We start from the raw sequence: 26,778 nt of genomic DNA on the forward strand, positions 1-26,778 counted from the left end.
TGAAAAAAGGCAGTTTTCCTATGTTGGCCAGACATAAGCACCTGCTGTTTGTTTTCTTCTTCATCGCTATGTCAGGAAATAACCATCAACATTAGAAAAAGAACATTTTTTTTCCTTCTGTGGGATAAGGCATAATGCAGGATAAACAAATAGAAAATAAATCACTCTCGGTAAAACAAATGTTTCTGAAAGATTTAATCCTGATTATAGTGTTTATCAACTGACATTTTAATGGAAGGCAGAGAGAAGCAACCGAAGCTTTAGCACAGTTAAGATACCACAATAGTTCATTCACTGTGCATGATACAAACCCATATGTTTGTTTAGCTGGGAATCAGACAAAAGAGGCATGGGTTTCGTGGGAATTAGACAATTCTACTATGGAAAAAAATTAAGTTTAGGTCTTAAGAAGAAGGCTTAAAATGCGTTAATCATAGCAACTTGTTTTAAATGATGTTTGTGGGATGAGCATGTTTCTATGTATTGCAGTTATGAGGTTGTACCTTTATATTAGAAACTTTTGCTGGATTAGAATAGCCTTTCATTTGCTTTTAGATTAGATTAACAGAGTTGGAAAGGACCTTGTAGGTCATCTAGTCCAACCCCCCACCCACCCAAGCAGGAGACCCCACACCATTTCTGACAAATGGCAGTCCAGTCTCTTCTTGAAAGCCTCCAGTGATAAAGCTCTCATAACTTCTGAAGGCAAGCTATTCCATTGGTTGATTGTTCTCACTATCAGAAAATTTCCCCTTATTTCTAGGTTGAACTTCTCCTTGATCAATTTCCATCCATTATTCCTTGTCTGGCCTTCAGGTGCCTTGGAAAATAGCTTGATCCCCTCCTCTCTGTGGCAGCCCCTCAAATATTGGAAGACTGCTATCATGTCTCCCCATTCCTTCTTTTCACTAGATTAGCCATGCCCAGTTCCTCTATATTTCAGTCTCCAGTCCCCTCATCATCCTGGTTGCTCTTCTCTGTACTATTTCTAGAGTCTCAACATCTTTTTTATTATGTGGTGACCAAAACTGGATGCAGTACTCTAGGTGTGGTCTTACTAAGGCTTTATAGAGTGGTATTAGTACCGCACTTGATCTTGACTGTATCCCTCTGTTAATTCAATTTAGGATTGTGTTGGCTGTTTTGGCTGCCGCTGCACACTGCTGGCTCATATTTAACTGGTTGTCCACTAAGACTCCGAGATCCCTCTCATAGTTACTGCTATTAAGCCTGTCTATATGTGTACTTTTAGTTTTTCTTGCCTAAGTGTAAGATTTTACTTTTCTCTACATTGAATTTCATTTTGTTAGATAGGGCCCAGGGTTTAAGTCTATCAAGATCCATCTGGATCTTGAGTCTATCTTCTAGGGTGTTAGCTGTTTGCTGTATAGTCTTTGTTTGCATATCCATAGGATTTTTTTTTATGGTTATAAGATAATGTTGGATGAAGAATTCTGTATAAATGTTATATCAAATAAACCAGGTTGGTCCTCCTGCCCTCCTTTTCTTACAGCGTGAAGTCTAGACTTTATGAAATTTATTATGACATAGTGTTAACATTCCTGGTTTGCCATAAATTTGGCCCACTTATCTCAAATCACTTCCCAGTCCTGAGCAACAATTGAAGAAATGGAAGTGCTAGCAGAAAGCTACAAACTCTGCTTAGCAACCTACAAATCAGTGACAAGTCTACTTGGGTTTAACAATAAACAAATTTAAATAAACATTTATACAGAACCCTTCATCCAGCATAATCTTATAACCATAAAAATATCTGATGGATATGACTTCAGATCTTTCTGTTCCTTGACTATTGTACAAGTCACTTGGGCAAGACAAATTAACTTGTTTGTTATCTCCTGATATAGACAATTCTGCCAAAGGCTGGGCTAGATAACCTTACTAGTTCTGCATTCTTTGCTAGCCCTGGCTTTTATTTCATCCCATTTTGTTTCTATGTTTCATTCCCATTAGGAACATTTCTGTAATTTTGTCAACAGCTGCATGAATTTTGCAGCAAATGAGCCCTGGTAGGGTCTTTGCTTATATCAGTTTTAAAGGAAATTGAAGAGACGAACAGTTTCAAAAGCTTTTTGGGGATAGTATCCTTGAACACAAAATAAGACAACTCAGTGCATGTATATATTGCAGAATTTAAAGATTTTATATTTTTCTATATGACAGGAAAAAATTTTAAAAAGTGGGGACCTCACTTTTTTTTTTTTGCAGTGATGCAGAAACTACCAACAATTTGAACAAGGATGGCCAAAGGTCTTCTTTGTATTTCTTTTAAGTGAGTGATATATTAAACCATTTGGACCAGGCAAGCTGTCTGGGACTTGAGGAATGATACATCCTAAGATAAATGTGACCTTATATGAATTCACCATTTACAGCAGACAATTAAGAAAAGTGAATATAAAGACCCAAAGAAACAAATGAATGAAAAACTAACTGTTCTCTAATAAGCTTTGGGAATTTGTTTAAAGGAAGATTTTCATTTAGCGCCTCACAATCCAATAGACAAAACACAGAGGAGCAGATGATGGGCGCATGGGCCCTATCTTCTTCTTCATTTTATAATTAATAGTCAGGGATTGGCTGGACATTTATGTCCTTGATTATAGACTTTTGTTTGCTTTTTGTCAACTGCTATTTAGACCAGCCTAGGAAATCAACTCCACTGTAAAATTATTTTTTATTAGGACTGGATATAAGAATCTTATAAATCTGATTGTGCCACCCATGCTCTCCACTCCAGGGAATTAGAGATGCATTTGTCTGAATCACTTCTGAATGTTATCTCTTTGTGCTAAACTTTAAAAAAATGATTCACCTTTTTTTACTAAGTAACACTTCCTGTATATCTTCATTGAGAATTCCCTCCCTCCCTTCCTTTTTTCCTTCCTTCCTTCCTTCCTTCTTTCCTCCCTCCCTTCTTTCCTTCCTTCACCTTCAAACAGGAGAATGTAGTAGTAATGGTATTCATTTTAAATGAGAGAATATTAGTAGCTTACATAAACAATGTATTGTATATTAGGTTATTGTCTATCTGACTGTCTGTGCATCCATTATCTATCTATCTATCTATCGATCTATCTATCTATCTATCTATCTATCTATCTATCATCTATCTATAAATCAATCTATCTATCTATCCATCCTTTTAGTGGACCTCTGACTTGAAGATTTCCTTCTACTTTGCACAGCAAGCAGGCAAGTAATATACTGAAAGCTTTTGCTGACTGTGACACTCCACTGATGCCAAATCTTACTCCATTTTTAACTAAACAAAATTAGTATTTCAGTTAGCACACAGCAAGTTATGGCAGACTCCCAGACTGGGTAATCATTTATCATCCTAATTAATCTCTATAAAAATATTAATGAGACTAAGTACAGTTCTGTCTGAACAGCTGCAAAGCAGGAACATCTAGTTCCCGTTTATGGTCTTGAGCAACAACACAACTACCCTAATAAGGTGGCATAGAAGTAAGTATAAGAAATGTCAATTGAAGCAGAGCTTGATGTATTTGTCACATTTAGAATTCATACTGAATAGTTTTAAGCAGATTTGATAGTCTACACCATGCAGCAGAAAGTGCAACTGTTAGTAATAGTACTAATAGACAGCCAGTCTAAACTGAGACACTGTGTTCTAATCTCACTTTAGGCATGAAGTTAGATGATGACTTTGGGTCAGTCATTCTCTCGCAGCCTTAGGAAACAGTCAATGGTAAATCACTTGTGAAAAACATAGCCAAGAAAAATGCAGAGACTTGTTCAGGAAGTCAATTGTTCTGTGTCAAGATGCAAAAATATCAATTGTTCTGTGTCAAAATGCAAAAAAGCTTCAAGGGGCTTTCTTCTAGTACAGGTAATCCTCAACTTAAGACCAGAATTGAGCCCAAAATTTATGTTACTAAGTGAGACATTAGTTAAGTAAACTTTGCTCCACTTTACACCTTTCTTGTCATAGTTGTTGGATATATAATTGACTCAGATGCGGGTTTAGAAAATACAATTATCCAGGGCTAGAGAGGAGAGCAAATACGTTAGAAGGCAGCCTCCAGATGCAAAAGGATTTTGACAAGCTGGAAATCCATAAGATGAATTTTAACTGGAACAAATGCAAAATTTTACATTTGGGTCAGAAGAAACAATAATGAGTATTGGAATGAAGTGGTATATTATGCAACAGTACCTAAAATATCTGGGTGTATTTTTGGACTGTAAGATGAACATATACAAGCAATATGACACAGCTATGAGAGAAAGATGCAGTCATGGACTGTACTAACAGAAGTACAGTATTGTGTCAGGTTCAAGAGAAGTCATCTGTATTCTGCTCTGGTCAGGCACTATCTAGAACAAGGGTCTTCAAACTTGGCAGGTTTAAGACTTGTGGACTTCAATTCCCAGAATTCCTGAGCTAACATGATTGGAGAAGGAATTCTGGGAGTTGAAGTCCACAAGTCTTAAAGCTGTCAAGTTTGAAGACCCCTGATCTAGAATATTACTTCTAGTTTTGAATACTGCAAGAGAACAGCCAAGAAGATAAGAGCAGGGGTGGGGTAGGGTGGAGGAGGAGAAATTTAAGCCTAGTTAGTGCTTGGATGAAATTCCAGATCTGTGGAATAAACTAAGAAGTTGGATAATGTGTAGAAAAAAGCAAAAGTATTTATACTGTGTCGAGAAAATTGCACGGATATAATTATGTAGCCACTTGGAGTTGAGCTAAGCTGGTTGGTATCTTTACCTCTTAATTATACTGCAACTGGAATAGGCAATCTAAATTATCATTAAGGTCAATCCAAGTATTATGTTAAAGTATTATTTCTCCATGGGTACAGAATGAAAAAAGCATCATGATACTAACATGGCTATCCTTGCTTGGTATGAAAGCACATGTCTTTATGAGTGATTGTATTAGAATTAGCATTGGTTAGAAAATGTTTAATTATTACCATTGTATTTGCAAATTTGTTAAATGAGATACAGTAGCTGCTAAATTAAGCTTTGGCTATATACCAAAGACAGGAAACTTAACAGTATGCAAACTATCATATAAACTATTGAAATAATAGTTTAACTATTTACATTTACTCTGAAGCTGGGTAGTTCTAATATTTAATAAACTCTACCCGCTCTATCCTGCTTGTTCAAATTAAGAGGGGGTATGGATTATTGAGGCCATCCAACTCCAGAGTTAAATGTGCTTCATGTCATCAAAATAACATATTTGCATCAGACATTGGAAGGCAAATATGTACATCAGGATTTGTGTAATTACTCCACCCTGCATAGATTGTCAATTTGAGGAAACCTTATATTGCTCCAAAGTATTGTGGCTTTGACCTCACCAATTTCATGCCATTCTTCCATTGCATGTTTCCTTAGCAATGAAACATGCAATATGCCTGATCATAATCCACTGTTCCTAGTAGATGATAGTGGATGATGAAAACTAGCATAGTTTTTCTAAAATTTCATGGACAGACAAAATTCTTGACATCCCCAATTCCATCTTCCTACTTCTCATATGAAAAGAAGGCTGTGAATTGATTGGGGATGGGTTGAGAGGTACCTAGCTTACCTTTAAGCATTTAAGAATAGCTTCTAAACAACTGCAGGTGGAACCTAGATTGAGGAAGTGAAGATTGTTATTAGCACTTGCTCAATTTGCTAAATAAGCTAAATTTGTAGCTTAAAAGAAACAGATTAAATGCAAATGCATATATTCATGGATTAGGATTATCATACCTGGATGGCCAAAATCTGAGGAAAGAGTTAAAATTTCCTGTCCCCATTTGCTGCAATTTAATGGCAATGCATATTTGGGCTAACCAGCTATATGGGACTCGTAGTTTACATGTTACTATAAATAAAGAAAGGTCTGCGCTTTTAGCAATTCTCACAGCAGGAGAAAGGAACAGTGGTAATTTTATGCTCCATTTTCCACTGTCTGTGCTCAGAAAAGTCAAACTGACATGACATGAAATAATGACAGCACTCTTTGGCTCCATCTACGTCATAGCAGAACATTCTTCATTCAATTCTTTAAACACCAAATTAGGAGATGAAATTACCTGTGAATAGAAACAATTAGAGGACATGTTCCTTCTCTTTTGTGCAGTAGTATGAATTGGCTGAGCATTTCCAAAAAGTGCATTCAATAACCAGGAAATTGATGGTTAATAGTATGACTAGTTTCTTCTTTCTTTTCCAGAAAAGAACATGTACCCAAGGTGGAGATTTGGGGTAATTTGCAATGGTAATGAGGTTCTTTGTTTTTTGACAGGCGCAGGGCACATTGTGGTTTGCTTATGTCTAAAAAACATATTGCTTGACGTCACAAATGTAGTTTTTTTGTGAGAGTTCTAGCTCACATTTATGACAAATTGAAGTATTCTGCAATAACAATGTGTGCAACTTTTGCCATTTTCCAGCAGAAAATGGCAAAAATACTTATTGGATATGTTGGATCTACTTAAGGACCATGTTTTGCTTAACAATTGCAGTGACTTACTTTATGTCCATTGTAAAAACCAGTGTGAGTTTTATGGATCCTTACTGCTTACTTCTGCATTGTCCCTCAGACTTCTATGCTACTCTGCCTCACATTTTCTCTCTCTATCTCCATCTCTTCCATGAAATTATGCCAAAGGCTATGTTAAGTTCTTTGTCCTATTTCAAGCACACAGCCAGAAAAAAGTTTTTCCTTCATGCAAATGCATGCTACTGGCATGATTAGTGAAACCATGAGGATAGGCTTATTTGCATTAGACTTTCCCAAATTACAGTGTGTAAAAGACCAACATAATCATTTCCATCATCTGAATTCACACACATTTCCCTGAATTCCTTATTTATTTAAAAGATTTTAAGCCACACTTTGCCTGGGGAAAAAGAGCAGCAAAAGTGCAATAGTCTGTTGACACATGAAATTACTTAATAATGAACCAAAGTATACCATTTTGTACCTTACCAAATTAGAGGGATTAGTGACATGATGAGAAGGTGCCTGATTTCTGATTTAGAGGCATGTTCACTAAGAGGCAGAAGTTTGAAATAACAGAACAGAACAAAAAACCTTTGTAAAAAAGCCACTGTATTCATTGAAATTGTTGTTCAAGTCCTTAAGAAGCATAATTAGATGACTAAGGTAATGCATGTGGCTATGTAACCATCCAGTCATAAGAAAGCGATGATTAGCTCTGCGGATTATTTGGTTTCCGTAATTAGACACTTCGATGTTTACTCATTTCAGCAGGTGTTGATTTCTTCTGAAAACCCTACGGTATGTAATAGACTGCAGAAACTAGCATAGAACCTGTATAGGAACTAGAATTAAGACAATTTGCAGCTAAGAACCGCAGGAGTGCAAATGACTACTCACAATTATATTTTTATACAGTTAGGCTTCTTTTTATCATCTTGTGACCTGCAATCCATATACCAAAAGTAAAAGCAAGAGCTGGGCCACCACAAAACCAGATGCTAGACCTTCCTGTTCTATGTAAAAAGACTTGAAAGCTTGAATGGCATCCTCTATTGTGCCAAAGATGATATTCTAGATTTTGGGTTGACTGGGTTCACCTAAGAAGACAAAAATATGGTTTGCTTGCTTGTGGCTTGGTGGGTTGGGTACATCTAGGCCAGGGGTCTTCAAACTTGACAGCTTGAAGACTTGTGGACTTCAACTCCCAGAATTCCTCCTCCAATCATGTTAGCTCAGGAATTCTGGGAGTTGAAGTCCAGAAGTCTTAAACTTGCCAAGTTTGAAGACCCTTGATCTAGGCCAGGGGTTTCCAACCTTGGCAACTTTAAGACTTGTGGACTTCAACTCCCAGAATTCTGGGAGTTGAAGTCCACAAGTCTTAAAGTTGCCAAGGTTGGACACCCCTGATCTAGGCAATGGAGTTAATTAACTATGATTGGTTATTTATCAGATTTCTATTCTACTGTTCATTTAGGCCACCAAGGGAAATTCTCCCCTCCCCCCCTCACTCCCTCACTCCCTCTTCCCTTCTTTTTACACATAACAATGCTATGAAATAAGATGAGCTATGAGGAAGTGATGGAGTGGTGGTATGCTACTGGTTCGGACAGGTTCTACCGAACCAGTAGTAAAAAAAAAAAAAAAGCCTACAATCAGCTGAGAGGAGGAAAAAAAAAAATCATTCCACGATCAGCTGAGAGGAAAAAGAAGAGAAAAGCGCAAGATCAGCCCTCCCACCTGTCCCTGCGCTTTTCTTTTCTTTATCCTCTCAGTTGATTGGCGCTGCAGGTCTCAGCTGGTGTGGGGAAAGCTGCATGCCGGCATTAGGCAAAGCACCCCAATCAAGCCACGCCCACCAAGCTGTGGTAAAACAATTTGAATCCCACCACTGAAGCGATGGGTCCGAAATCACCTAGAGATTCTGTGGCAGAGGGTGGACTTCAACATGGACGTGTCCCCACTGTTAGTCTAAAACTACTTATATTAACATTGGTTTTCATTTAGTAAGTTGTATAAATGAAGTGCTAGAGTAGCATAAAAAGTATTTTCACCAACACTGCCATATGAAGTCCCACATTGGCAGAGGTAGCAGTAATGCTCTCATGAATGAATGAGACCCACCAGGCAGCATATCCAGGTTTTTCACTCAGTTAAAACGAACTTTTTATGCAACACAAGGCTAGACAGTTTTTTCTAGAGTGCATCCAGCTTGTGAATATAAGGAGCCTTCACAGGACCTAAGAATCTTTGGAAATGGCCACTCACATATTATGCAGACAGATACCTCCACAGAAACCAGCTTTTTAGCCAGATCTTTTTAGCCGGATTTTTCTGCAGCCCATGTCAAAATGGCCATGCCAGGCAATTTCCAGCCAGTAGGCTGATCCATCTTTTAACTCCACCCACAGGTTCTACCACTCCTTCTACAGTGGCTAAAGCCAGCCTCTAGCTGCAATATCAACCACATCATCAATTCAATATCTTAGATTGCATCAATGCAAGAACTACATCAATAGAAAAGGGAAAGGACCCATTTAAAACTAGGTAAATATCACTTTGATCTGTCTCAGCTGTGAGCTGGGGATGAGATTAAAGCGATGATATGAAGGCATATGTATAAAACTATCTACCAGAACAAAAAAGGTTAAGTTATTTAAAGGATCACCTATTTCCCATGTCTTTTATGTCTGCTAAAAACTGGCAAAGTTGGTGTGCTCTGTGTCTGTTCAACTACTAGACAATGTCAACTATTGGGACCCCAGAAGTTCCTGCTTTCTGGAATGATTTTACTTCCCAAGATTTGTTGGGCTCCTATTTGCTGAGATCACAAATCACCGGGGCCTGATGGATTACATCCCAGAGTTTAAAGGAGCTGGCAGAGGTCATCTCAGAACCACTGCACCATATCTTTCAAAAATCCTGGAGCAGTGGGGAACTACCAGAGGACTGGAAAAGAGCTGATGTGGTTCCCATCTTCAAAAAAGGAAAAAACCAGACCCAGGAAATTATAGACCAATCAGCCTAACATCAATACCCAGGAAGATACTGGAAAAGATAATAAAAAAACAGATCTGCCAACATCTAGAAACAAGTAAAGTAATAACTAGCAGTCAGCATGGGTTTGTTAAAAACAGATCATGCCAAACCAATCTTATTTCATTCTTCAACACAGTGACTAAATTAGTAGACCAGCAAAATACTGTGGACATAATATATTTAGATTTCAGCAAGGCATTCAATAAAGTAGACCACAACCTACTTCTTAGTAAGCTAGAAAAAAGTGGAATAGATAGCACCATCACTAGATGGATTCGCAACTGGCTGGCAAACCGTACTCAACGAGTAGCCCTTAATGGGTCTAAGTCTACATGGAGGGAAGTAAGCAGTGGGGTGCCACAAGGTTCCGTCTTAGGCCCAGTACTCTTCAATATCTTCATTAACGACTTAGATGAGGGAATAGAAGGGGAACTTACCAAATTTGCAGATGATACTAAGCTGGCAGGAATAGCTAACACCCAAGAAGATAGGCTCAAGATCCAGATGGATCTTGACAGACTAGAATACTGGGCCATATCTAATAAAATGAAATTCAGTATAGAGAAAAGTAAAGTCCTACATTTAGGCAAGAAAAACCAAAAGTACACGTGAAACCAGGCTCAATAGCAGTAACTGTGAGAGGGATCTTGGAGTCTTTGTGGACAACCAGCTAAATATGAGCCAGCAGTGTGCAGCAGCAGCCAAAAAAGCTAATGCAATCCTAAGTTGTATTAACAGAGGGATACAGTCAAGATCAAGGGAAGTACTAATACCACTCTATAAAGCCTTAGTAAGACCACACCTAGAGTACTGCATCCAGTTTTGGTCACCACATTATAAAAAAGATGTTGAGACTCTAGAAATAGTACAGAGAAAAGCAACCAGGATGATTAGGGGACTGGAGGCTAAAACATACAACGAACGGTTGCAGGAACTGGGCTTGGCTAGTCTAGTAAACAGAAGGACCAGGGGAAACATGATAGCGGTCTTCCAATATTTGAGGGGCGGCCACAGGGAGGAAGGGGTCAAGCTATTTTCTAAAGCACCCGAAGGCCAGACAAGGAATAATGGATGGAAACTGAACAAGGAGAGATTTAACCTGGAAATAAGGAGGAACTTTCTGACAGTAAGAACAATCAACCAATGGGACAGCTTGCCCTCGGAAGTTGTGGGAGCGCCATCACTTGAGCCTTTCAAGAAGAGATTGGACTGCCATTTGTCAGAAATGGTGTAGGGTCTCCCGTTTGGGCGGGGGATTGGACTAGATGACCTACAAGGTCCCTTTCAACTCTGATTATCTGTAATCTGTAGATTCCAGGTTTTGACATATGTTGAATTCTTATCTATTTTATCATGTATACTGTATTTATTGCATCATTGATTTGTCCCCAAAGTTGTTTTAGAGTTGAGCAGCATTAAAATTTAAAAGATTTCTGCTAAAGAAATATTTATTCACTTAAATAAGGGTAAATAAATATTTCTGCTACAGCTGGGGAACATGAAAATGAGCTCTTTGACTAGGAAATAAAAACCAAAATATCAAATCTCATTTGCTTTATTCCATTCGGGTTACATTCAGTGGTGGAATTCAAATTTTTTTACTACTGGTTCTGTGGGTGTGGCCTGGTGGGCGTGGCAGGGGAAGGATACCGTAAAATCTCCAGTCAGAGGTGGGATTTGCCGGTTCTCCAAACTACTCAAAATTTCCGCTACCGGTTCTCCAGAACTGGTCAGAACCTGCTGAATACCACCTCTGGTTACAGTACTCAGTTATTTTTCCAAGACACTTTTCACCTTGTACACTAACATGCCCAGATTAATATTGGGATTCTCTGCAATTTATCATCTACATTTTATTTTATTATTGCCTTCCTGTTTATAGAAAACATTTGTGCTGTAATTAGATTGTCATCAATCCCCTAGTCATTGAGAACATATCTTAAGTGGAAATAAAAATGCATTTTTCTATTATAAGCATCCAGAATTGGTGAAATTCAAAGATGGTACATTCTGTAGAGAGAAGTGCTCTTGTGAAGCTTATATGCATTTTTTTTTTGTAGGGAAAGGAATCCCATTTAAATGGAATTACTTAAGCCTACAGATTGGAATTTGGTAGATTGTCAGGACTGTGTGTTTAGGCCTTGAGAATGTACAAGTTGTGCAGGTTTTCAACAAAGAACAACGTTTTAAATATATATTTTTAGCGAAGATTTTTACATGAATGAAAGACAAAAATGAAAACATATACAAAGGAAAGGAAACAAAAGAAGAAATTTAAAAGACAATACACATAAAGGGGGGGGGGATTAAAGTGGCTCCCAATTTCCACTGCAGCAATTAGAAAAAGAAATACCAATATTATCCCTCCTCCATCTCTAAGATTACATTTCATATTTTCCCTCTGTCCCATATTCGAGCCTTTTTGGTCTACAAATATCACCAACTCATTTCTCCCTCCCCCCATTTTCAGCAAAAAGGGTAATATCATCATCAGTGCCAGTGAGTATGGGATTTGGTCCCTGTTTATATTCAGCAACTTGGCCTACCAGTATTGTTGGTGCTGTGATTTTCTTCTTAACTATCATTTTCTGCTTGATTGCTTGGTGTTAATCCTGCTTATCTGGGTGGACCCTGCTGGAGAGGATGTACTAGACTTTTCCTTCTTAGCTTCTTCATTGTTTCTTTAAAGATACAACACAGGACTGAGCACGTAGGTCAGACAGACAGCCAAAAACAAGCCAGCAGGAGACTTAGATTCTAAACAGTAATGTGCCTCAGTGTGCATTTGAGTGATGGCTTGTTTCCTGATAGAAAATGCTGAGAACAACTTTTCTAAACTCAGTTCTGCTGTGTTTACCTTGCTGTACCATGCTTAGAACCCTGGATATCACCTCACTGTGTCTAGCGGATTCCTAGTCTCAACCTGTGCCAGTTTTTGCCATGTCAGTAAAAAGGACTCTTTTCTTTTAGAAGTTCTGCCTGAGCTTTGCCTATCATTGGATTATGTCAGGCCTCCGGCTTGTTATCTTGTTGGCTGGCAGACAACTGTGTTGGCACAATAAAGTTGTCTTGTTTCCTTGTATTTCAGGGCTACAAAAGACTTTTCCATGATGAAGGAAATTTGTGAGATTATTCAGTCTCATTCATCACCCGCATTGCAAACTAAATTTGTCTTCGTCTTTGCTTCCTCATCTATGGACCTTGAGGCTATACAACACTTTTTGGTTCAAACAGGTACAGACTAATACTTACCTACATTAAACTCATCATTTTGAACCGAATCTAGATATTTTGGTGTTTTGTGGGAAACAAAAGCTTTCCAGATCTTAATGAAAGTTTTTGAAGCCATCCATTTCATGTTTTTTAAAATTCAGAGTACACAGAATAATATTTTTATTAGACCTTCTGCCGCCACCCCCACCCCAGTGTCTGGAAAGAATCAGCAACCAGCCTGAGTGGATGGTCCTTCCCCAAGAAGCTACCTCCATTTTGGTTCTTTTCTGATTGCAGTGTTCAGCTCTGTGACTCACCACATAAAGCATCTGTCTTCAAATCCTTTATCCTTTGTGACATGCTGATGCACAATTGTGCATTAAAAAGTTTGAAGTCCAGCAAATTAAACTTAAGTTACTGTGATACCATAGATACATACAGTAGATTCCATGTTCTTGGCAACAATGCAGAAATGATTTCCCTACTTTTGGTTGTCTTTTTCACTCACTAGTCCAATGTGTTTCTCAATTTTGGAAACTTTAAGATGTGTGGACTAATTCCCAGAATTCCCCAGCCAGCAGCAAAATTGAGAAACACTATCCTGCTTTAATCTAGAGCCCTGGAATTTTCTGCTTCCATGCAAGTATTAACCAGCCCTGTCCCTGCCTAGCTTCCAAGCCCAGACAAAATTAAATGTGAAAAATGAGAGCCTCTTCAACAAAAAGTACATATCTTAAAATTGTAAATATTGGGTACAACTTTCTCTTCTTTTAAAGAGATCTCTTTCCTCACATATGAACCTGTACATATTCATAAACAGTTGTTTATTTTCCTAAAGGAATGAACAGCTTTGCTTGAAAGCTTTCCAACTGGGAACAGTTTTGCAATTTTAAAAAAAAAGTATTATTCAGTTTCCTTTTAATAAAATATTTAGTGCAAAATAAACAGAGGGTTTTAAAATATTTCTTGCAGATTTTCTGTCTTTAGAAATGACTTATGCTATTCAGAAGAAATCTGAAGAAAGCAGCTCTGGTTTCTAAAATCTGGAAGGATTCATATTTCTATGTTACAAAGATGACACCTGGTGGTTACTAAAGAATGATACGGCGATGACATGGTGATGAAATGCATATTTCTTGGAACTACATTCACCAAGTTCCACATAACCTATTTCTGAATTATAGTCTACATATCCAGTTTTTAAATGTACAGCATACTGTAAATATTTTCAATATTTGAAAAGAAAAATGAGGTCACCCATTATTATTTCCAAGTATATTAAAGCATGTCTTCTTGTGAGTACAGCCTTCAACTTTAGACCACAAATGGGACCAAAATTACTATTTCTAAGAACTTGATTATTAAGTGAATTGCACCTGATTTTTTTGCCACGGTTGCTAAGAGAATCACTATAGTTGTTAAACTGAATCATATAGCTGCTAAGCAAATCCAGATTTCCCCACTGCTTTGCCTGTCAGAAGCTGATTGGGAAATATAAGAGATAGCTGAGCTGAGCCTGAGGGAGGGATCAAACACGGCATCAGTCTCGAGACCCCTTACACCCACAAGAGATCTAAGTCTGGCCCACCTTGAATTCTACTGACGCTTATCTATTTCCAGTTTGCTTTGACCGTTAGTAGTTCAGATTCTTGAAGATCTGGCAATAAACCTTTGTATTCATGTGAACTGCCTGGACTTCTGATTTTTCCGTGCTTGATTGCAGATGGCAATCACATGACCCCAGGATTCTGCATCTGTCAGAAATACATTCTGATTGCCAAGCACCTGAATTTTGATCACATGACCATGAGGATGCTGCAATGATCGTGAGGACCAATTGTAAGTCATTTTTTTCAGAGCCATTGTAACTTTGAATGGTCACCAAATGAGTCATCGTAAGTCAAGGACAACCTGTGTATTAAATCACAAATCAACTCCTATTATTTTTAAATTTCATTATCGAAGTGTCCCTAGGAATGCATGTATGCTTTTTTAAAAAAACATTTCTTTAAACTTTCCTTATGAAAAAAAGAGGAGTTTACAATATGCAAAATCAAAATCAAAACAATTCAGCATGCATTGATGTTGGCTGTTGGTTCAAATTGTTGGGGAGCTTTTGCCACCATTTTATACTAGCAACAGATAATATAAACACGAGTCTCTGGAGTTGGCTTGCTAGCACATTCTTATCAGGGTCTTGATCATAATTTTAGACCGCAGAATCTTTGCCAGGAATATTTTTAGGGAAGAAACAGTCTCTGGTGAACAGCACCTATGGATGATGTGGTGACATATTTGGGAAATAACTTGGGAACCCAGAGAAGTTCCTATTTATGAGAACATTGCTCTTACATCATTATGATTCCTTCTCACTTTGGCAGATCTTAGTTTAGGAATCTGTTTTTGTCCTCTTTATCTTAATGGGTACAAGTTAGTATGTTGTCATGCATGAAAGACCAGGTCTAGATGTGAAGGTTCAATCAAGCTGATTGATTGCTATAGCCCAATTTCCTTGAGGGACACATCAGGGTTGTGTTTGACCTCGGGGGCCTGGGGTGGGTGTGTCCAGGATGGGGAAGGCCAGCTTGATGTTACTCATGTTGCAGGCGCCAATGTTGGTCTGAGCGCTCTGTCAGCAAAAACGGGTTCCCAAGCACAGTTTTCGGCCATGACGACCTCCTGCAGCCCTCTGCCAGCGAAAATGGAGCTCAGGGGGAGCCTCCGTTTTCATTGGCAGAGGGCTGAAGGAGGCCATCACAACCGAAAATGTGTTCCATTTTTGCTGGCAGAGACACCACGGGCCGGTCCTTTGCTGTTTCTAGGGTGGTCCTGGGGGGCAGATCTAAGCATTCTGTGGGCCAGATCCGGTCTGCAGGCTTTGAGTTTAACACCGCTGCTATAGCCTATGCCTAAGAATCATCTCAACTAAGGTTAGCACCTGCTTAGAATTATATTAGGGTCAATGGCACTCAAGGAAGTTTGGACTTAGTTCCCTTGTGACTACATAGGGACTCTAGGTTGATCCCTCTTTCCACCCCACCATCCAGGTACTGCCACTCCTTTCTCCACATATAGGAAGCAAAAAATGATCAACAATACAATAGTGTAATCTGCAAGAGTTGCTAAGTGACGATTTCTAAATGCATGCTTAAAAAACAATTTGCAATACAGATAGATGTCAATTTATGATGTTGCCAAGTGACCATTCAAAGTTACCATGAATCTCCCCAGGGCTACATATGACGTGAATTGTAACTAAACGTAACAATTTCACTGACAGTTTATTTTTTAAAAAATCAAATAAAAACTGATGGGGAAAAAAAGCAGGAGAATGTATTTTCAAGAGCTGTTTTATTTGTTTTGCTTCGCACCATGGAAGATTGAAGAGGAATTACTGGTATGGGCTTCCTTATCTCTTGCACATAAAGAAATACTTGTGCAGAAAGGGTTAATTAGCCAGCAGTAATTCCGGGCTCAATTACAGTCATAAGTTGAAGAGTACCTGTAAAGGAATGACATCTGTTATTGCATAATCTTCTTTCCTTATTTCCATGTCTCCATTAAATCTTGAGGAAGATTTCCCAGCTCTTACTAATTGGGATAAATGACACCTTCATCATATTTGGCCATGTGAGATATTTTTTTATTAGAACTGACTTGAGTATTATGGATCTTAATGCTTGACATGTTCTAGAAGCCACTGAATTCCATCCAACAGTCCCATCAGTGTGGCAGCTTCAATGTCCTGAACCTGTAAAACCCAAGAAAAAGACAGTTCCAAACTGAAACAAGTATTGTGGAGTTGACAGTTGCCCTCAAAGAATTTAAAAAACGATTTAATGATCCTAATGACCCTCAAATTCTGTGACCATTGCCACCACATCTTGTAGCAGTCACAAAACTCAATTGTGTAATGCAAAGTTGCAGTGCAGGATACTTAAAATATACTTTAAAACTGACAAATGAAGTAGCAGCAGCCATTCCATCTGGTTGAATAAGAGAGGAAGAAGAAAGCAAAACCAAGCAAAGCTCTTGGCTCTTTTCATTAGTCACGTAAGAGCAGCCGCTTCAGATCATTTGAACATGTTCAACACTAGTTGTTCATTATATTCAGTATCAATTTAATTTGGTATTAATTTAAAATGGTATTTGATGGATTTTTCCTCCTCCTCTTTCTCCATCCATCTTCCTTCCTTCTTTATCTGTTATGTCTTTAGATTATAGGCTTGAGTGCAGGCCTATATTTCTACCTTGAGCTATATAAACCACTCTGGCAATGTGTATGTATATGTAGTTAGATAACTGAGTATATAGCTTTAAAAAAAATATGGTACCATCCACACTCGGTCCAACAGGTTTAGTTGTAGCTGATGTGCCAGGTAAACACAAGGAATCCTTTCCTTTGAAGCACATGAAATGCAAGACAAAACCAATAGAGGTCTGCCCAAAGGCTCAAGTGTGGGATCAAGCATTGCTGACATCCGAGCAAATTCAATTTGGCGATTGTGTCCTGCAAAGACGGATGGTTGTTACATTCAACACTGCCTGATGCACCTTAAACATCATCCTTTGAAAAAAATGCCAGCATCGTTCAAAAATTCTTACTTTTATGGTCCTCAGCATCTGCAACATAGATGAATCCATCAGCTAGCCTGCACACATTCTGAACATGTTCAATTAGCTTATATTGTGTTGTCCCATCCACGTTGCTCACTTCGTAGAACATTTTATTGATGGAATTTGTATCTGCTTTGTCTCTTTGCCTTTCTTTTCTGGGAAAAAAAGACACTAATTATTTTGAAGATTCTGGGAAAAAGTAAAGCAGGATTTCTTTGGGATTTGTGGCTAGATGTCGGTCTTATGAAATGTATCAGGGGTCTCTATAGCTGGGGGAGGAGAGAGATGAGCATGATCAACATGAAAGATAAACATATCCAGCATTAAAAATGCATTTTCAAGTCAATCTCCTGATTTCCTCTCAATTCTCTTATACCTTAGTTAGTTACAAGGACCTGACCTTGGATGCTCACATTGCAGCACCAGTCAAAAGGGCCCAGCAGAGATTATACTACCTGAGGCTTCTCAGAAAATGACTGAATAAAAAGCTGCTGGTGACTTTCTACTGCTGCACCATAGAGAGTATCTTAACTTATTGCACCTGTGTATGGTTTGCCAATTGCACGGTGGCAGATAGGATAGCATTCCAGAGGGTTAATATCATTGCCCAGAAGATCATTGGTTGCCCTCTAACCTCTTTGGAAGAGCTTTATAGCTCCCGCTGCCTTAAGAAAGTTCAAAACATTCTCAAAGATCCACCTCATCCTGGGCACCCTTTTTTTGAACTATTACCATCTGGCAGATGGTACAGAATAATAAAAACAAGGACAAATAGGCTGAAAAACAGCTCCTATCCCAGGGCAGTAGCTCTTTTGAATTTTGCTGTATAGTGCAGTGTTGGTGCGGTGTCGGGGGGTTCCAATTCAATGTGTGGAGTGTGAAGGATGTGTGTTTGTGTTTATTTTCATGGTCATGATGTGCACTGAAGATGGTGTTTGATTTTGTTGTACGAGGTGCAATGACAATAAAGTAAACTAAACAAAAAACTCTGCATGTGTGTCTTAGAGTCAGTGTTGATTCATGGTGGCTGTTTGGGTTAATCCCTGCAATTTTCTTGGTAAATTTTCATAAGTGGTTTGCCATTTCTTTCTTCTTAGATCTGAGAGAGAATGACTGGTCCAAGGTCACTCAGATATTTCCTAAGACTTTGTAGTCTCCCAGTTTCTAGCCTACTGCTAACCACTACACCAATCTGGCCCTCAGTCATAAAGCTCATCAATTTTAATTTATTACAAATTGATCACAGCTGTGGAGGGGAGCAAGAGTCACCAAGTAACCCTTGAATGAGTATCATATCCCTGTCCTATCCCACCTTTACACCTTGACTTAAATGATCTGATGACAAACGGTTTTGAACAGTGATGGCAAACCTATGACACATGTGTCACAGATAACATGCAATATCATTTTCGGTGACATGCCAGGACTCTGGTCTCTCTGGAAATTATGAGACAGGGCCTCCTCTGGAGCTTCCAAAAAACATGTGAGAATGGGGGGTTCTTTCTTGCTGTTTTCGGCGGTAGCAAGACCACACAAGAACATATTCAAAGCATTCAGTCTTCAAATGACCTGGAGCTGCCTTGAATGGGCATTTTGAAAAATATTTATGAGTATGTAAGTTTTTATTTATTCAATAAGAAATTTAAATAAATTAATATTACTCTTTGTTATGATTTGATTCTCTGTTTTCTCTCTCCCTCTCTGTGCCAGGGTGTCTGAGACACCCCACCCCCCAGTAGAATAAAGATAAGCGTTTTCTGAATTTTTAACATGCCCAGCCCAAAAAGTTCACCATCACTGACTCTGAAAGAATTATGTGGTCTCTTCAAGGCTAGCTGATGTTTGTGGTCTTTTCAAGGCAGCTTGTTGTTTGAAAAACAACCCCTAATTGACCCCTAATTCCAGCAAAGCATCATATCTAGGAATGTTTTTTTTAAAAAAAACTCTCCCAGGCAAATATTTTTTTTTAAAAAAAGAAATTATCTACGGCTCAGGATTGAACTGCAGAGTTCACAGTGCTCTCTCAGCTTGGTTGCTGAAAGGTTGTTCAAAGCTTACAGAGCATCAAGAACTCAAAACAATTTTTTGAAATTAACTTTTCCTCAGAAGAAGCTCAACAAATCTTACCTAGTTTTTGAATACAGTGTCTGAATGTTAAAGTTCTGGCCATTCAAATTAAATGTGACTCCAGAGCCTATTCCTATTCGAGGAAAAATAAAAATAAACACAGTGTATAAATTAGAACATCTGTTTTAATGAAGAATGTATTCTGGTTTATACAAATGTCTATAATCACTTATTTCTGGATGCCTGAAAATGTTTTCCTGCTGTGGATCATAATTAATATAATTGATTAGATAAGATGATTAAGAATGTTTAATCATTAAATGTTTAAAAATCTACAGAGAAATGCCCACACCTTGGTTGAGGAAGATTTGCTGCATCTCCTCTTACTATTTATTATATTGATCTGAAAATTTTAAGTAAGATTAATTGTAAGATTAAATGACTTTAATCTCCTTTCTCATACTAAACTGACACTAGATACATGGTCTTAAATGGATAAAAATGTTTTCATGGAAGATTTGGATAACTGCTGGGATCTAATGGATAAAATCAAAGAGTTTGTAGCATTTTCTGTACAAGATGACTTGACTGAATTTGAGGATGGGGTCAAACACATCATCAGTTTGAAGTTGCTACACTCCTCTAAGAGACCTAAGTCCAGCCCCCCTTGAAGTTTGTTGACTCTTATTTGGCACCAATTTGCCTTAACCATTAGTAGATCAGATTCTTGTGTATAGGTTGCATGGAATAAATTCATACTGTTCTATCCTGACTCTTGATTTCCTGTGCCTAACATTTTCTAAGTTAATATATAAATACAATTTGTTACCTGACACCCATTCACAATATTTAAAATTACACTTATTTACTCCTTCTTTTGGACAAGCAGCATTTTTAGCCTCAGAGATGTCTATGTTATTAAATCCTATGAGACTAAAATAGCAGTAACACTTAGACTTATATACCGCTTCACAGTGCTTTATAGCCCTCTCTAAGCAGTTTACAGAGTCAGTATATTGCCCCCAACTCTCTGGGTCCTCAATTTTACCAAACTCCAAAGGCTGAGTCAACTTTGAGCATGGTGACATTCGAACTGCCAAAGTGCAGACAGCTGGCAATACTGCATTTTAACCACTACGCCACCATGGCTCTTATGACATTATTAAATGTCATTAAATAAAGCCTGGATTGTAGAAAAAATGTAAACCATACTCTAACAATAAAGCAAGAGATAGGGCATAGGGCCAGGCTATCCGAAGAACCATATCACTCCAATAAGATTGGCCTGCCCCACCTGCACCAGAAGAATGGGCATATTTCTCAGCTACTCAGCTACTCCGTCAGCTACTCTTGATCAGCGTGAAAAGAAACCAATACAGACTGGGAACTTGGTCCACCGCTTTCTTTATTCTTTTCTTCTTTACCAGCAAGTCCCAGGAAGTACTGAGCAAGGGAACCAAAGGGAACCCACATAAAGTCAGCACTGGGAGTGTCTGCCTCCCAGCACCCCTAAATACCATTCTCCCACCCCACATGTTTTCAGTATCCGCTCCACTCTCATAGCTACCATCTGGTTGCCGATATTGCAGAGCAAGTGGCCAAGATCCAGAAAGCACCGTCCCAGCATCCCTGCCTCAGCCGCTCGATTGCCGATCAGCTGGAGTTCTCCGTTGCCCTGACAGGCCACCGTATCGTCGCCGCTCACATGGTAAAATGGAGATCTGCATCACCCTCACAGGCCACCGTGGTATGTCTTGGGCTCCGTCAGCTGGCAGGAGATCGGAATGTAGGTGGGTGTGGTCTGGGCTTCTTGGCGAGCTCCAAGCTGGAGCTCGACAATATTGTGGATAGCAATAGCAATGGCACTTAGACTTATATGCAGCTTCATAGTGCTTTACAGCCCTCTCTAAGTGGTTCACAGAGTCAGCATAGTGCCCCCAACAATCTGGGTCCTCATTTTACTGACCTCAGAAGGATGGAAAGCTGAGTCAACTGTGAGTTAGTGAGAATCAAACTGCTGGCAGTCGGCAGAGTTAGCCTGCAATACTGCATTCTAACAATGCGCCACCACAGATCCCATTGGTCAAGGAATCCCAGCTGGCAGGATCCAGAAGATCCTTTTCTGCCATGGTCCTGCCCTTTGGAACACTGTGTCCCTCTAGAATCCACACCCATCTTTTTGGCCTTCTAAAAGAGCCTAAAGAGCCTAAATTTGGCTCTACCAATTGGCCCAGGTCTCCTGTTATCCTGGAGGTCATTAGCAGGTTGAGATAGGATCCCATCTCCTTCCTGGGTGTATCATGTTCTCTTCCTTCCCATCTCGCTAATTTTAAACCAATTTTAACATGATTATTTATTATGTTAATGTTTTAGCTTATTTTTCTGATTATAAGATGCCTAGAATCACCTCTAAGCAAGGCGGCATATACTATACATTTACCAAATAAATAAACAATAAAAAATAATACTGTATGCTTACTAACTAAATAAACATTAAAAATAAATTTATATTATACTTATAATGGGAAGTCATTTCTTCACACACACATCCCACTTTTCTTTAGTTTCTGCTGTTTTGTCTTTCTTATTTTCTTCTTTCATTCTTAATATTAGTTCTTGTTGGGTTTATTCATTTTATATTCTCACAAAGTTTATACAATGAAAAAGAAAAACTACATTACCTTGTATTTGTCTAGAAGGCATGCCAGCTAGCGGCAGAATGTCTGGGCTTGCCATCATTGTGTATACCAAAGATTGATCCAGATCTTCTAAACCAGGCCCAAACATAGCAAAGCATGGCTCTGTCTGCGTAATCAGGGACTGTAGAAAAGAAGACATGACGCTATATGTAGTCCTATTGGGTTTCAAAAATCTTTTATGGAAGGAACAGCATTTTTTATACCTGCATTTAAAAAAAACAATAGCAATCAGCGTTAGTTGACAATGCTGAATAAGCAAGGTATGTTACTGTATTATAATTTCTTTCCTTAGCAGCTTCTACCATAAGAATCTATAAAGTCACTGAGGTGAGGTGAGCAGTGTAGAAATGTAACAAACAAACAAACAACTAAATTGATGTCTCCAGGGGTTTAGTGGGGTGGGCGGGAGGAATTGTCTAGAAAAAAAAAAAAGCAAAATACGGTAAAATGTAACTTTCTATCACACCACTGGAAATTGACAAAGTACAATATAGTATAGTTGCCATAATATAATATTTAGAATAGAATGAATGATCTGGAAGGGACCTTGGAGGTCAACTAGTCCAGCCCTCTGCTCAATCGGAAGCTATACCAATGATGGTGAACCTTTTTGTTGTGGTGTGCTGAAAGCGCCCCCCTTGTGCATGCACATGCAACACCCCCGCCCCACCCCCTTACCTGTACTGCGCATGCGCCCAGCTGATTTTCGGCCTGTTTGAGGCCATTTTCGCCCACCCAGAGGCTCGAGGGAAGCCTCTGCAGCCTCAGGAGGCTGAAAAACAGGCCTTCCGGAAATACTGGAAATGCCCGTTTTTAGCCTCTGGAGGGCCTCTGAACCTGGGAGAGGCCCTTTTCACCCTCACAGAGGCTTGAGGGGACCCTTGGGAGCCTGAAAATAGGCCCGTTTCAGCACTTCTGGTATTTCCGGAAGGCCCACTTTCTAGTCTCCCTGGCTGCAGAGGTGTCCTTTGAACCTCCGGGAGGGCGAAAACGGCCTCAAACGGGCCAAAAATCAGCTGGGAGGCGTGCGCATGCGCAGTGCAGGTAGGTTGGCTGGGATTCGCGTGCCCGCACAAATAGCTCTGTGTGCCACCTGTGGCATGTGTGCCATAGATTCACCTATACTATTTCAGATAAGTGACTGTCTAGTCACTTCTTGAAAACATGCAGTGATGGAGCGCTCACGATTTTTGGAGGCAAGCTACAGTTGGATAAAGACAAATTATACCAAATATGTGCCATGTTAAATACAGGCAGTCCTCAACTTCTGCCCGTCACTGGAACCAGGAATTCCATTGCTACGCAAGGTAGTTAGTGAGCTGTGCCTAATCTTAATGACCATGGTTGTTAAGTGAATCACTGCAATTGTTAAGTTAATCATGATTTTTAGGAAAATCCAGTTTTCCCCTTTGTTTGCCAGAAGCCTGCTGGAAAGGTTGCAAATGGCCAGCATATGATCCCAGGATGCAGCAACTATTGTAAGGACATGCTGGTTACCAAGCACCTCGATTTTGATCATGTGATCATGGGTATGCTGCCATGGTCATAACAGAATAGAATTCTTTATTGGCCAAATGTGATTGGACACACAAGGAATTTGTCTTGGTGCAAATGCTCTCAGTATACATAAAAGAAAAAAATACATTTGTCAAGAGTCAAGAATCATCAGGTACAATAATAGTCATAGGGTACAATAAGCAATCAAATCATACTAGGAAACAGTCAGTATAAATTGTAAGGATACAAGCCACAAAGTTACAGTCATACAGTCACATGTGGATGGATGATAAAGAGTGATGAGAAGATTAATAGTAATAGTAGTGCAGACTTGCTTGTGTGAGGACTGGTTGAAAGTCACTTTTTCCAGTGCTGTTGTAATTTGGAATGCTAAATGAATGGTTGTAAGTCAAGGACTTCCCATACCGTATAGCTAATGAGTTTTTTTTAAAAAAAAAATTACTTGAAAATGAGAGCCTGCAAAGCAATTCATATTCAGTGAAGTTTTGCTTCATTAAACCAAATGGATTTTATTTTGGAGTACATGTGCATGGAATTAATCTGTTACTTTACTTTTCATCATTATATGATCCAATACTTACGCTGCCATGAAATTGCATGGGCTAATATCATCTAATTCCACAAAAGGCTGATTAAATATCTTTGCATCTGGGAGGGATTCACAATCTATGGAATTCCAAGAAGGAAGATCCCGAATGAGGAAATATCTCCAAAGCAAGGGATCCTGGACTGTTATTCTCCAATAGTGGTTGGTGCTCCCCAAATAAATCAGTTCTTTTGGTGTGAGAAAGAACATAATGTATAATTTCACACATATCTGTAAACGAGACAATAAAAATGCAGTTCAGCTGAGCCAACAAAAAAAATAGCTGATTTTTTAATATAAAAAATAAGAACCTGTGACTTCATGAAAACCCCCGAAAGCTCTATTTACAAGGCAAAAGCAGTGCCCGTTAACATTTGCAGGATTTGAGGACTGTGTGAGAGAAATTGTGGATCTCAAGATTTTTCATCAAGAGCTACAACAGGTTTATTGGGTTTTCTCTAGCCTTTTTTCTCCAGCATGAATGGAGTGGACCTCACTCCATTCCTAAGAGGTATGTTTTATTTATATATATATATACACACACATATACACACACACACACACACACACACACATATATATGTATGTATGTATGTATATATGTATATATATATATATATGCTGCCTACAATTTGACAGTTCAAATCCCACCAGGTTCAAGGTTGACTCAGCCTTCCATTGTTCTGAGGTTGGTAAAATGAGGACCTGATTGTTGGGGACAATATGCTGACTCTGTAAACAGCTTAGAGAGGGCTGGAAAGCACTATAAAGGTATATAAGTCTAAGTGCTATTGCTATGTATTATATATATACTTAGGCCTGTTTATACTTATATGTTTATATGTTACTTATACTTGTTTTCTCGTACATGCTTGACAAAATAAATAAATAAATAAATAATCCTAGGAAGTCGTCAACTTCTTCATTTTGGGGGCATGAAGCTCTGAGATGCTAAGCGGGGTGCCTTATTTGACTTCATCTGGAGAGCGAGTAGCTGCTGGAGAACAAGCTCTTCGTTCACTCCCTGCGTTGCCTCCGAAAGATACGCCGCCGGTGGGGCGGGGACGCACCCCTCCGCTTGTGCTCAGCGTCTCTTTTGTGAATGGAGCTTATACTCGCCCACGGACTCTGCAAGAGTGCGATTAGCGGAACCAGGACCCCACCTCCCCTAAGCGTTGTGACCAATGAAAAGAAGAACGTCGCCATCCCCTCCCCAGCATAACGGGAAGCGGCCGCGTTGGAGCTTGTGCGCTGGCTCGGCCGAGTTCTTACCGGCAGGGTTTCCAGGGCGCTCGACGGGCTCGCGTCCATCCCTGCTTCCTCCTCCTGCTCCCCCGGGGCGCAGTCGGGGTTTCCCCACAGCCTCGCCCGTTGCGCCCACTTGTCGCGGAGGTGTTGGAGGCTGTTGCGCAGCGCGCATTCCAAGGCGCGCCAGTCCCCGCCGGAATTCGCGGACATGACAACGCCGCCGGCTGTAAAGCTAAGCCTGGTTCGCCTGGCGAAAAGAAGCGGGTGGCCTTCGGCTCGCCTACGTTGCGGGGCGGCTTGGGCTGAGGCGAGTGGATTTAGCTGGTCTGGACCGACGGCGCGCTCTCCTAGCCGGTTGCTTATCCCAAGGTGGCAATGTTGGGGTTGATCCGTCAACTCGCTTCCCTTTCCGGGCGTCCCGCCTTCTGCCGCGATTTGCCCCGCCTAAAGATGCTCAGCCTGAGGCGTGTGCAGTTTTATTGGTCGATAGTGGTTTCCAAAGTGACCTGTAAGAAATACGCCCCAAGTATTTCTGTGTCTTCAATATTGCTCAGGGAGGGTTTATTTTTATTTTTAGAACAGCGAAATACTGTATTCATTCAATCCTTTTACCAGTTCTCAGCACATTGCCACTTTCACAGAATATTTCTTTATATGTATTTTACTGAAATCATCTAATCCACTAAACAGCATGTGGGGAAAAAAAACACCCAATACTGAAATATGTATTTATTTCCATTTTAGACATTTCGTTCTGTATAATAGATGACTTTTTGCCTTGAATGGAGAGAAGTCTTGGGTGATTTAATACTTCATGCAGGGCCATCTCTAGCCTTAAAAAAATCTTAAAAAGCTATCTTAATTTAGATTGATGCATCCTTTTCACACCATGGCAAAGAAGTCTGAAAAGAATAGGACAAAACAATGCAAGTGGAGTTTGTCTACCTAGAAGCATCAAAGGATACTGGGACCCTGCAGGTAATGTACCCCTGGACTATGACATTTCATCCTGCCATAGGAAGTGAAGACCAAGCTTATGAGGAATCTCTTGGTAGCTTAATAGAAGAGCTGGGAGGGCAGGGCAGAGCCCATTAGTCCAAGCAAAGCAACTCCTTGAAATGTTCAGCGGTCAGTGTTTTTGGGAAGGTTGGCATGGGTGCTTTTGAAAGTCAGCCTTCAAGCTTTGTGGTGGGGCCATCAGTAAAGCTGTTGCTGTGCACTTATTCAGATGGCCGGGGCTAGTTTTTGAAACAGCCCAATAAGCTTCTGAAGGAAACGGCCACTTTTAGCAC

The 26,778-nt window shown here is 39.5% G+C and overlaps 1 protein-coding gene and 1 long non-coding RNA gene across 4 annotated transcripts in view; one reads left to right on the top strand and one right to left on the bottom strand.

Moving 5' to 3' along the window:
• LOC148132585 (uncharacterized) overlaps window positions 1–16,753 on the top strand; it is a 62,190-nt gene extending 45,437 nt beyond the window's left edge. For 2 of the 3 annotated variants that reach the window (XR_015748251.1, XR_015748253.1), the window contains 5 exons: window positions 2,230–2,293; window positions 3,674–3,736; window positions 6,230–6,274; window positions 12,627–12,772; window positions 13,724–16,753. This is a non-coding gene — a long non-coding RNA (uncharacterized LOC148132585). The remainder of the gene's footprint in view (window positions 1–2,229; window positions 2,294–3,673; window positions 3,737–6,229; window positions 6,275–12,626; window positions 12,773–13,723) is intronic. The other variant, XR_015748252.1, reaches the window with a different exon arrangement.
• On the bottom strand, window positions 16,085–25,913 carry FBXO4 (F-box protein 4). Its single transcript, XM_026666456.2, has 7 exons — window positions 25,511–25,913; window positions 24,234–24,469; window positions 22,117–22,337; window positions 19,496–19,568; window positions 17,357–17,523; window positions 17,086–17,261; window positions 16,085–16,502 (listed from the first exon to the last, which is right to left on the bottom strand). The coding sequence occupies exons 1-7, from the start codon at window positions 25,694–25,696 to the stop codon at window positions 16,425–16,427; spliced, it is 1,137 nt and encodes a 378-aa protein (XP_026522241.2). The 5' UTR covers window positions 25,697–25,913; the 3' UTR covers window positions 16,085–16,424.
• Between the last annotated feature and the right edge of the window lie 865 nt (window positions 25,914–26,778).

Source organism: Notechis scutatus, chromosome 2 (genome assembly GCF_049901735.1).
Source record: "Notechis scutatus isolate UNSWTSFEM ecotype Mainland chromosome 2, rNotScu1.2, whole genome shotgun sequence".
NCBI classification, from domain to species: domain Eukaryota; kingdom Metazoa; phylum Chordata; class Lepidosauria; order Squamata; family Elapidae; genus Notechis; species Notechis scutatus.